This window comes from Rhodnius prolixus, unplaced genomic scaffold (assembly GCF_049639745.1).
Source record: "Rhodnius prolixus isolate KJV_2025 unplaced genomic scaffold, Rpr scaffold_15, whole genome shotgun sequence".
Lineage (NCBI taxonomy): Eukaryota > Metazoa > Arthropoda > Insecta > Hemiptera > Reduviidae > Rhodnius > Rhodnius prolixus.
The window spans coordinates 3,083,913-3,096,788 of NW_027411605.1; the positions used below are offsets into that span (position 1 = coordinate 3,083,913).

The 12,876-nt window shown below is 33.3% G+C and overlaps 1 protein-coding gene across 1 annotated transcript; it reads left to right on the forward strand.

Annotated features, from left to right (window-relative positions):
* Window positions 1-1,933: 1,933 nt before the first annotated feature.
* LOC141454914 (oligodendrocyte-myelin glycoprotein-like) lies at window positions 1,934-9,779 on the forward strand. Its single transcript, XM_074129618.1, has 5 exons — window positions 1,934-2,088; window positions 5,390-5,606; window positions 5,695-5,937; window positions 6,601-6,761; window positions 9,156-9,779. The coding sequence occupies exons 1-5, from the start codon at window positions 2,069-2,071 to the stop codon at window positions 9,712-9,714; spliced, it is 1,200 nt and encodes a 399-aa protein (XP_073985719.1). The 5' UTR covers window positions 1,934-2,068; the 3' UTR covers window positions 9,715-9,779.
* The last annotated feature ends 3,097 nt before the right edge of the window (window positions 9,780-12,876 follow it).

Genomic DNA, 12,876 nt, shown 5'->3' on the forward strand with positions numbered 1-12,876 from the left:
CTCTCTGACTTTGCACGGGCTTTTCAAACGACCCTAGTATATATATGTTTAAATTTGATTTTAACCCATAAAATTCGTTTGGTGGAAGTTACCTAGCTTAGTTTGACGTCTGAATTTAAATAAAAATTTTGTTCCCTTAATTATAATTTCCATCAGATAGTGTAACACCGTTCTCTAATCTTCACTTTCTCAGTTTGTGGTTGAGAGGTGAGCTAAGGGAGCTTATGCTCAAAACATCTGGGGAAAATTTAAGTGGAGAATGGCGAGAGCATTTGGCATTAAAGAGTGAGCTATCCCAGACTGTAGCTCCTTTTTTTTTTATTCGATGGATGGATAACACAGGGTGATGTATAGAAATCGTAGCCTTTACTGTAAGTAATCTTTCAATGCATGTTTTGGAGGACATTTGTCTTCAACAGAAAGGCTTCGTGTTTCTAGTGTTGTAGAGAATAACCGTTTCTTGTAAGTTGAGAAGTGTTTAATACTTGAAAGTGGTTGTCTACCAGCTTCTGGGGGATCTGGGTATATTCCAGGTTGTAGATGTCATCTTAGAACACTTTCAGCTTCTTAATTTGGAGTTCTACCTTAGAAATGTCTAAATTCATTGGATTTTATCAGGTTCTCATGATGATTTTGATTTTACTATACGTTCTACGAGGTGTGGCTATTAAATAACGAGACTATTCCTATAAAACATTTTATTTTAAATTTATACATATTTAGTTATTATCACCTTCAGTATACACCCCTCCCCTATCCCTACAACGCTCCACATCGAATTTACCATTGTTCCCAAACAGTTCTGGAAGTCTTTTTCTGTGAGCTCCTGCATGACTGAAATCGTTTTCCTTTTAATGCAAATTTTACTTTAGAGAACAGATCTAAAGTCACATGGGGCCAGATCAGGCGAATAAGGCGGATGGCATAAAACTGGGAAGTTGTACTTGGCTAGAAACGTCTTGAGCTGGCGCGTTGTCTTGATGGAGAACCCATGACTTTGTTGATCAATTATAATCATAATTCATATTTTTCATATTTCATATTCATATTAATAATTTCATCCGTTTTGGACGTGGAAGGGCAACCCGGGCGGTCATCATCTCCGACGTTCTTCTCGGCCATCTTGCAAACGCTTGAACCTCACAAAAACTCGCGCACGTGATAAGCATTCATCACCATAAACTTCTTTTAATAAAAGATAAGTTTCAGTAGCGGTTTTATCAAGTTTTGATGTGAAATTTCACGACAATTCGTTGCTCTTACTACATTTGTAGTATCAATGTTTTCGGCAAAACGAAACTAACACCTCTTACACACAAAGCGGTTCCGGTCAGACAGATTTCTCTACAAACATGTGAGACGCTACAATCGAAAGAGAAGGCTTTAAGCTGCACAGCTGTCTGTCGTTAGGATTTGGCGCATGCATAGTTCTTCTGTAGCAGCATCAGTCTCCTTATTTAATAGCCACACTCCGTATACCAGGTTGTAAATGTCATCTTAGAACACTTTCAGCTTCTTAATTTGGTGTACAACCTTAGGAATGTCTAGATTTTATCAGGTTCTCGTGATTTTACAATACGTTGTATTATACATTTACTACTTTCTAATTCATGATACAGAATTCCTCCAGAATCAAATGAAAAGTTTTCTGAGAAAAATCATTTATAGCGCTAAAATGAACTTATTTCGAATGCATCATTTATTTACTTATTTATTATACTTCTTATAAGGGAACACTAGAGCAAAAAAGTGTATTTTTCATGTTAATTTGTTCCACCTCATAATTTCTATAACAGTGTATCAACAGGAACAAATACAATTACAATCATTACATGCAATTTAGCGATTAAAAATTAAGAATTGTAACCACTTAAATAAAGAGCATGTACATGACTCATTTAATGCCATCACGTTTGGGTGTAACAAAACCAAAGATAAGATAAATAGCAAAAGATAAACTTTCATAATGAAGAATGAAGTACCGAATGTGTATACAACTTTATGAAATTGTTTAGTCTTTAAAAAATAAAAAAAACTATGATTATGTAATGAAATAGTTTTAGTGAATATGATATGTCTAATTCTAAAGTGAGTACATATAGATTATTCTCTCATAAAAAGTAAAATCTATATAGATATTCTTTAAAGCAGTGATAATTGTAAGATTTTCTAAGTGTTTTTAAGCGGTGATACTGTGATCATTAATGAATTCTCAAAGTGCTCTAAGATTTATTGTCGTTGGTTTTTATTTGGATGTGTGGAAAAAATCTATTTTAAAGTAGAAAATTGCAGTAAGTTCAAAGTTCATTGTCGTAAAGTTAGTATGGAAAATTTAAAGTTAATTGTTGTAGCTCGTTTAGATAAAAAAAAAAAACTAAAATGTTCAACTCACAGTAAAACATTTTTTTTATGAACTTTTCGAGTTTGAACTTGCTGGGTCATTTTGACTGATTTCTAATATGATATCTTTTAACAATCATGGGCTAAAAATGTTTTTACCGAATGCAGGTCCTGGATAGATACATTAATCAAAATTTCTTTTAAAAATAAATAAATGCAAAAGTAAGGTACCTACTATGCTATCTGTTAATGATATTTGGAACTGTTTGCTAAATGTTTCATAAAAACCAACAGCTTATGCTATCTTTTGCAAATATTTTGTACTTGTGTTATTTCTGTCTCGAGTTTTTACTTTCTGCTAGTGCTATAGCAGAGGAATTATAATGTCTGTGAGTGTGTGTGTTTTTTTTGCTTAAATGCGACTTTAACTAAACGATTTTTAGTTACTAGCAACTTTCTCTAAAACAGCTCTAACAGTTTTCTTTTAACTTCACAGGCCTATCACTTTTATTTAAAAGTTTTCCAGGCAAAATTGATTGTTTTGGGAGTTATTTAAGCGAAAGCAGCTATATTCATCTATGTATAGTTATACAGCAGTACAAAGAGACGTAACGTTATGATGGTGTCTAGGAAACAGAATCGAATCTTTCTACATATGCTCCTTAACCAGTTAAGCGTGGAATTTAGTTTTAAAAAAACCCACAGTGTGTGGAATTAAAATCAGACAATGACATGTATAACAACCAAAAGTTTACAACGTCGTAATAGTCACTGCAAGCACTTTTTCTACAAGCTCTGGGGGCTTATAGATTACCAGAGCATTCTGTGCTCATCCAAAAATATTGCACCGCTTCACGTATGCATTGCTGCTAGTTAACTAGGGACGCAAGAGCTTTCTTTACAAGGAAGAATAGAGCTTTGAATTCTTTGCAAAATGAAATCATGCTCGTACTGTGAGGTCTGAATGTCTCTCTAAGGTATAAAAAACGGGCATTGTACAAGGGTTAAGAGCTTTTATTTAATTTCTAATGCGGAGACCAAACATGTTCCAGCCACTCATCATTTGGCTGGCTCCCTCCACCCCTCTCCGTATAAAATACTTGGCAGTTCCATTGGTAAGATAAAGGAAACAACCCACCAAATAATATTCTTATTGTATTTTATTAAAATTTCGTGTTTTTATAGTTAATGGCAATTTTATATTTTTCATGAGTATACACGTCGAATGCACCGTAATAGAGATTTGGTTTGACTTGTATACACGTCAAACACACTTAACTGGTTAAAATAGCTTATATATCCTCGAATTTCTGTACAATATACGAGGGGGTACCCAAAAAAAACCGGAATTATTTTTTAAAAGCTATTTATTTACAAATTTTTTACAGAACAACCTTATCCCCTTCAAAATACTCTCCATTACAACTAATACATTTGTCCCACCGGTGCTTCGCTGTTCGAAACATTTTTTGTAGGCATCTTTAGAAATGGCTGACAGCTGCTTCTTCGTTTTTTTCTTGACCTCTTCAATGTTGTCAAATCGGTGACCTTTCATGCCCTTTTTCATGCGTGGAAATAAGAAAAAGTCGCACGGAGCCAGGTCAGGCGAGTAAGGTGCGTGGGGCAGCGGAACCATGCCATTTTTAGCCAAAAACTGTGTAACAGAGATGGCTGTGTGTGCAGGTGCATTGTCGTGATGGAAGAACCAGTCTCCTGTTTGCCACAAATCGGGTCTTTTTTGGCGAACACTATTGCGCAATCTTTTCAAAACTTCCAAATACAAGGTTTGATTGACGGTCTGACCTGGGGGGACAAACTCTGAATGGACTACGCCTTTGGCATCAAAAAAGCAAATCAGCATTGTTTTGATGTTTGACTTGACTTGACGACATTTTTTTGGTCGGGGTGAAGATGACGTCTTCCATTGGCTCGACTGTTGCTTTGTTTCTGGGTCATAACCATAGCACCATGACTCATCACCAGTAATGACCTTTGACAGAAAGTCTGGATCAGTTTCAAGCTGTTGTTTCAAAGCACGACATGTTTCAACTCGATGTTCTTTTTGATTGTCAGTCAGAACTCGAGGAACAAACTTGGCAGCAACCCTTTTCATCCCCAAATCTTCCGTTAAAATTCGCTGAACCGAGCTCCAAGATAACCCACTACTCTCTGACAGTTGATCAATTGTCTGTCGACGGTCTGTGAACACCAGCTCTCGAATTTTTTCAACATTTTCGTCGATTCGGGCAGTTGATGGACGTCCAGAACGAGGTTTGTCATCAATCGACATGTCGCCATTTTTAAACCGAGTAAACCACTCGTATACTTGAGTTTTTCCCATAGCGTCATCTTTGTAAGCTGTTTTCAACATTAAAACACTTTCAGCAGCATTTTTGCCGAGTAGAAAACAAAATTTCAGAGCTGCACGTTTTCACTTAAACTTGCCATCATAAAAAACGAAAAAAGAACAAAACAGCGCTGGTAAAAACAATCACTGCAGATGAACAGAACAAGCCAGGCAGACAACACAGGCAGGACTGAACTGGCAAGGAATTGCGCTATACACGTCTAGCGGCAGAAATGCGTACTACATAAGCTCCATGCGCGGCAACGCAATTCCGGTTATTTTTGGGTACCCCCTCGTATAGTTATAATTCCCAGCCGCTGTTTGGTCCAATTTTTGCAGTCCCAAAACATAGTTCATAATTGCTTGGTCTCTTGTTGCATACCCACAAAATTTACGCTTTTAGCTTTATTCTTTGGCCTCGATTGTTAAAACTTGGTCTGTTTATTTTTGTATTTATTTCAAGTACTAACTTTACACATTATAACATAAATAATAAATATAATTTAAATAATATAATATACGCAGTAAAAGCTGAAGAAGGTGAATCAATTGCATCTTCTTAAATTCTCTCAGATCATTCATCTTAAAATAGAAATCTTCATTTATTTATCGATTTAGAACCAAGATTTTAGCGTAAAAAAAAATATATCTTAAGCTCAGAAGTTTTTTTTGGTTGATTAGCTTATTATTAATTATTTTTAGGATCCATAGATCGTTGCTTTTACTGGCAACCGTGATAAACTTTGTGGACGCCATATACTGCCCACCTTACTGTAAATGTTCAGTAACAAATGGCCTGAGACATGTCAAATGTAGCGGCCAGAAATTAATCAACGTTGAACTGGACATACCTAAAACTGTACAATGGTTGGAGTTATCAAATAATTACATTTCTGAACTAAGAGATAATATTTTCCAGGTAATACCATTTTCTAAAAAAAAAAATTGTTTCTTCTAAAAACAGAAATTAAGCAAATTTAATGTAATTTTTTAAAAAATATTTTCAGGACTTAGGTTTTGAACGTATTACAATATTGAACTTAAATAATAATGCAATTAATTATGTTGGTTTAAATGCATTTAATGGATTACAATATATAAAATTTATCGATTTAAGTGGAAATCATTTATATAGAATTGATCCTGCAACTTTTGAAAATAATCCATCGCTAGAACATGTTATATTGAGCAGCAATCCTTTAAGACATATACCCTCTCATCGACCATTTCTCATCACCAATTCTTTGCAGGTAATTAAACGATTATTATCTTGATAGACTTGTGGTGAATCAAATTATTTGAGTTGGCTAGCTACTTCTTCGGTTACTCTAATCTTTTAAGATGAACTGCACTTCTAATCAGATACTTACAATCAGGATCTAGTAAAGTTAATTTTGGTGCCCGAGGCAAACCAATAAACTAAATTTATTTATTTAATCTTCAATAAACAGGCAGCTAGCTCCTCTTTATAAAATACAATGTGATAAGTATGTAAATCACCACATATTAACGGCACAAATGGCAAAGTTATAAATGCAAAACAAAGGGCTAAAATAAAAATAAAACCATTCAAATTTTATGATTAGACGTAAAATTGTACTTTACAACTTCATAACACATACCTCTTAAGTCCCTTTCACTTTTATGGACGCAGTATATAGAGCAGCAACATGTTTAACTTATCATCATTTATTCTCGCTTAATCTGTAAGTAACGCAATAGTAAACCATCTCTTTAAATGGGAAATTTCCTTAGCAATATTTGTTTTGTCTCGTTGAAGACAAAAAATTAATTTTATTCTCCCTAAAACCTTCTTCTTACAATTTTACACCTATTGTAAGTCAAAAATAAAATGGCTAAAACTTATTTAAAATTTAATTTACTTCTAATTAAGTTTAATTTTTTTTTTCCAGATTTTAGAAATCAGTGAATGCAGACTCAGCTATTTTCCCACTGAATCTTTTACATCGTTACCATCTTTACAGCAGTTAAATATTTCAAATAATGATATTTTAATGTTACATGAAGATCTATTGAATAGCTTGCACAATTTAAAAGAATTAGATATTAGCAAGTAAGTTATTTTTATTATCTCTTATATTCTTGTTATATTTTGAAATAAATATCGGAAATGTTCGATTTTAGGACGAACGGATAGCTTTCAAAAGCTGTTTTAGGGGAATGTTTAAGTTTAGAAAACTTCAAATTTGATTTTTTTTAACTAATTTACTCAAGGAAGTTCGAATGTAATTTGTTCTGCAGGAACTTTTTTCTCAGTAATTTCAAAAATTTGTTGTAAAAGATGTTTTTTAGCAACTGGAAGATTGAAATATGTAAATATTTGTTATTTCAATGTAATTTACTTAATTAATAGTTATCTCAAAAATTGGATTGTAACATTTTTTTTAAGGAATTCGAAGTAATTTTTTCTTGTGAATCTTTGTTTCCTAAACGTGTCTCAGCCAGACGTTTATACAACTTTTACACCGATTAACTCTTCACTCATCAGGAGATGCAAACACAGAACCGGCAGATGTGGATGACATGGATAGTTCTTATGTTTAGTGCAACATCTGAAAAACTCTAGTTCTTTCATACTTGCTTTAATACATTATTACTGTTCATTCTTTTTGGTGACTGAATCATAGTTTCAATAGGATGAAAAAATAACTGCCAGTTTCAGTCATGATGAACTTTAATATGCCGAGCTTTCGACCTAGGGACTAGGTCATCTTCAGGGCTAATTTACAATATACTGTTTTACATCATTAGAGGGTTGGTGTGTCTTCTGTCTTGATGGACTGAATGTGATCGGTCTGTGTGTGATTGTGTTTGGTGGTAAGGAAGTCAGTGTTGCCAAGTGTCAAGTATTTTGCAGTAAGTTTGCGTATATGTTGTTTAAATTGTTGGTGTCAGTTTTGAAATTTAGACTGTTTCCTGTCTTAGATATGTATATCATTTCTAGCACTTTCCCTTTTTTTTGGTGTGTAGGTTTCTGATTTAAGTATCTTTGTGTTTGGGAAATCGAAAGTGAGATGATTTTCTGTGCTATGTAAGGAAAGTGCTGTGGTGTTCTTTTTTAGTTTTGTGTCGAGTTGGTACAGTCTCTTTTTTTTAAGTACTGTGATGTATCGCCTATATATTTTTTGTGACAGTCTTTACATACAATTTCGTAAATAAGGGTTGATTGTTTGTCTTTTTCAAATCTTACATTATACATATTCATTGTAATATAATTAATTGGTAATATAATTATTGTTAACACACTATAAATATGTTCCACAGCCCTGAAGTTGACCTAGTCACCCTAGGTCGAAAGCTCGGCATAATAAAGTTTGTCATGACTAAAACTGGCATTAATTTATCATCCCATTAATACATTATACCATTGACTTCCTCCTTTTTTTTGGGTACAGAAAGTGGCAGTTAACTGAATTGTAGAATATTTTCTTAAGTTTCCAGTGGGTTTTATTTTGTTTACTATGCCTCTGTTGATCTGAACCGCTTTAATGATTGGCTTGTATGCCATTTTAATAAAGATAATTGAGAATTATTAAAACTAGGAGCACTACCAACGCTAGCCTTCAAGATAGCTAGGGGAAGCTAGAATTTTTAAAGAACTTACATGGAAGAAAGAAGACAGAGCATCCAAAGCTTGGATATTTAGGTTAAATTATTTTATAAAATCAGATATTCAGATAATTTAGAATTTTATTTTTTCATCCCTTTGGTAGTAACTCTAACATGGGAGTTTTATTTTTCTACACATTTTCAACAGCTCTCGTTACCATCTGTAATAAAAATTTAATTAAAAATTGATGTATAGATATGTATATTAACAAGTAAAATGAGAATATATCAAAAGTAAGTTTGAAGTAAGACATTTGCGCAATGGTTAAACAAAAAATTATAACAATAATTCTTAACGTCATTTACACGATTTTAAACATTTAAAGATTATTCATTTCTTTTAATTCTAATTATCTACGAATTTAATAGATAGCGCTAAATTGTACATTTCTTTAATACAGATTTTGGAATTGGTCAACTTTCCTCTTGAAGTACAATATTGGCCTAATAAACTCCTTGCGGATTCGACCAAGCAGCGGATGTGGTGAACATCGTGGACTGTATTTTCATTGCAGGGACAGCAGGGAGCTTGTTGGGCTTGTGTCCTATAAAAAATTTGGTTAAGATATGAGGAATGTGTAGTTTTAATTTGATTCGATAACATGTTGGAACATGTCATCCTATCAGAGTTCTGTTTTACAGAATTAAGGATGGACTTAATAAGATACTTTACCACCTCTTTTGCCAATCGCTCTCTTTTTTCATTTCCCCTCCAAACCTACATGTGCTTTCCCCGCCAGAACCATTTCTATTTCCCCTACACTTCAGACTGAATGCTCATTTCCTTTCTAGCTTACTCAGGTTTGGAAAATACTAATATCTTTTCATATTGTTCTAGCACTGCAATTAAATGTGACGCCAGCTTCACAAATCTTGTTTCCTGGGCTATGGAAAATTCAGCAAGAATCATCGGATCACCCTGTACTACTTCTCACATATCTAATGAATTTAACCAGTTAACCAGCGGACAACCAAAAAAATTTGAAAAGATGATCATGAAAATTGAATCATCAGAGGATGATGATGATGATGATTACGACGATGGGACTTATAATGAGGATTACTTAGCAACTGAATGTAAATGTCCAGAATTGGTTGAGGATTTTAAAGAAGATTGTGTGAACACTACCACGTCTCGACCGGATGAGACGCAGCCGGAAAGAAGAAAATTCTCTCAACAAGATTATCGCAGCATGCTATGGCTAGCGTTTCTGAACGGGCTAGTGACTGGTGCAGCGCTTTCAACTTCCGCCATACTGTTCTGGATTTATTGCTGTAAATATCGTTGCCGACCTAATAATAGACAACGACGTCAAAGGGGAGCCCAGTATGGTGATGTTCCCAGCGAAACTCCACCACCTTCATATCATGATTTATTTAGGGAATTTCCTTCTTGATTCCTTAAACTAATTGTTAACTTTTTGTACTTTTAACGGAAATATACATAGGTGATAATTATTAATTTTGATTTTTAGATGTCTATATGATTAAAGTAGTTAGTAATTATTGCTGTTTCCTGTTTTAGTGAATGATTTCTCAGCAGTTTCTAATTCTACTTAACCCTCAAACCACAAGATGAATTTTCTTGACACGAACACTAAGGTAGGGTCGGATCCGACCCGATACTATATTTTCTTGCATACAGTGAAAAACTCAAATATAACTCAAAATAACACATTTATTTCTATATAAAATGTATAAATTTTTTAATAAATTGTATAATTTTATGGCATTAGTCTATTTAGAATAGACTAATAAGTGAAGAAATGAACTTGAAAAAGGAACTTTGTTTCAATAAAAACAAAACAGTTTACAAAAAGCTTGAATGAAAATTAAAGTAAAATAGTGGTGTGGTAACAAAATTATCACATTGTTAAGGAAAAAAAATCATTTGATTGTTCGCCATTATCAGTGGGAACAAGTAGGACATATTTTCCAATCGTAAGGAGTAATTCCTTTGGAAAACGCTCGTTTTTCAGTCTTTTTTCTTCTAGAGGAAGCGTCAAGGCAAACGCAAGATTCTTGAGAAACGTCGAACGTGCTTCTCCAGAGTAACTTTCTTCATTTTTGTTCCACTTGTGCAGGACAAAACGTATAACGTTAATACCAAGGTCGGGTCGGATCCGACCCAGAATCTGACTTACTGAAAGAAATACAAACCTAGAGAGCGGAGAGACCCTTACCGAATCGGCGGAAACAGTGTGGCCTCTTCCTAAGGACTCACAGAAAGGGTATACCGAGTCTAATCGCTAAGAGTTAATTGTGGGGGGAACAATGGAAATTTGTTTTCGCCTCGGGTCGGATCCGACCCGCATCTTGTGGTTTGAGGGTTAATCCTAGAAAGAGGAAGTATTGCGGTCTGTCTAGCATTTAAAACCGGAAATGCATGTTTTAAGGCTCCTCAAATTAAAAAACACTATGTTTTGTAGAGGAAGGCCAGCAAAGTTTATATTGATTTCCTGGAACATTTATCAAAGAAAGTTCTATAAATGTTCGGCACGTTCGTTTGAAGGAGCTAATGGATACTTCTTACGACTTACGGAGGAAATTTTAGAGCCTTTTTTTGGAGAAAATAAAATAATTGAAAACTGCAAGCTGTAAAGTGGTACGGTTGACGAATTTTCATTAGAATTAATAAAGTTTAAACTATTTACGGTCTTTGTGCTTGAACTAGACGGTTCACACACAAAAAACATACACAGACCATTCTTTAAAAACCCCTAAGAGAAAGTAAAAACTCTTGTACTTGAAAAGTAAACAAAAATCAAATCTAAAATACAATTTAGGTCACACTCTAAAACAAAAAAAAGAAATTAATTTTAAAAAGACCCAACTATGATTTATATCTTTTACGTATTTTCTTTAACTTTTTTTAAAAAATATTTTACTATGGCCTTTAACCCACGTTATCGATTACACATTGAAATATTTTGAACATTGAACTCTTCACAGGGGGTATTGATAAGCTACAGGGAGGGGGTTCTGATAACTCGTAGTTAATACGCAAATTAAATCTATACGTCATTATGTAATTGGTCTAGAATTATATTCCTCTTTTATTTATTAACCTTGTATTTATATAGTTGAAAAAAATTTTTTTTTAGTTAAAACAACTTTTTAAGGACTTTTATGGGAACATTCTCCAAGGATTTTTTTAGAGCAGTTCTTAGGTACCGTATTAGGCCTTCAATAAAAAAATTATCCTCACATTTATCATCAGCTAAATTAGGTTACCCAATTATTCTCCAAAACAGAGAAAATCTAAGGGCATCCAACTGGATTCAAATCCGAGATATCCACAAGGGAATCCATTACTACAATCACTGAGTTGAACCCTCTCCTTGAATTGGCAAAACTTTTTGAATTTATTTGTATTTTTTTTTTTTTAATTTATTTTGTAATTTACAATCTGTATAAATATATACAATAAGTAAATAGGAGGTGAATGAGATGAACTGGTGCGGGAGGAGAGCAGGAGGAGAGAAGCTACCCACCGTGGTAGCACTCTCTATAGGAGAGAGGAGAGTGTGAGGAGGAGAATGGTATTTGTATTAACCATTAAATATAAAATCCAAGATCTAAACCGGGAATTACACCTAGTAACCGCTACACTTATTAGCTGTTCAGGTGCCTGAGTAATTGAAAATGTTCACTAAAGATTCATTTCTATATCATTATTATTTTAGGACATTCCATTGAAAAAAATAACTGCCTAAATTATCATTATCTTTGGAGGTGATAAGTTTAAAGATAACTATTCTTATTATTTATTCTATTCTTAACTATTTTTATTAATTGAAATTTTATCTATTTTATAAAAGGTTGCAGCTCATTCAGAGGAAGGACAAAACTTAAAATTAAACAATTTATTCCATAAAGTGACTCTTACGCTCAACAGTTTTTATTCAAATTACCAATACATTTAATTTCTCCTAAAATTACCCCGATAACGAGACCATTAATACGCTCGAATGTCATTTTAAAATGAAGATTCACTCTCTTCTCAATGCATTAAAAAAAAAAAAATTGGGGGTAGGGAAAGTTAGGTATAAAATTTACAGACCTTCATGAATACATTGATCGTACGATGTAAATCATTTGAGCCGTTTTCAAGAAATTTGCAAAAAAACTGAAAAATTGATTCAGTAAAATGTTACTTTCGGTCAGCTGATTTATATCAAAAAGCATATTACCGAATCCCTTGGCGGCACCGACTCGAAATATCAAATTTGTAAATACAAACAGTGAACGACTTGTCTTGGAGCTATTTAAGTTATGAATTATTATTATTTTTAATAAGAATTTACACTAAAAAGATATCTGATAGATACATTGGATGTTTGGGCTTTATTACAAAATGTATTGTAAAAGATATCTGACTTTAATATTGCATATATTTACTAAAATTCTCTAAAATAATTCAAAAAAAACTCGAAAACTGTCATTCTGTAGATTCGTACGGAAGATGGACTTGAAGCTTAGAAATAAAGTGAAATATATAACAAAAAAAAATAATTACTCGGACAAAATAAAATTTTAACTTGCTTAAATTATGTATT

Coding starts and splice junctions, on each gene's coding strand:
- LOC141454914 (XM_074129618.1), top strand. CDS start 2,069: ATGATATGTCTAATTCTAAA. Junction 2,089..5,389: donor ATGATATGTCTAATTCTAAA/GTGAGTACATAT, acceptor AATTATTTTTAG/GATCCATAGATCGTTGCTTT. Junction 5,938..6,600: donor TCATCACCAATTCTTTGCAG/GTAATTAAACGA, acceptor TTTTTTTTCCAG/ATTTTAGAAATCAGTGAATG.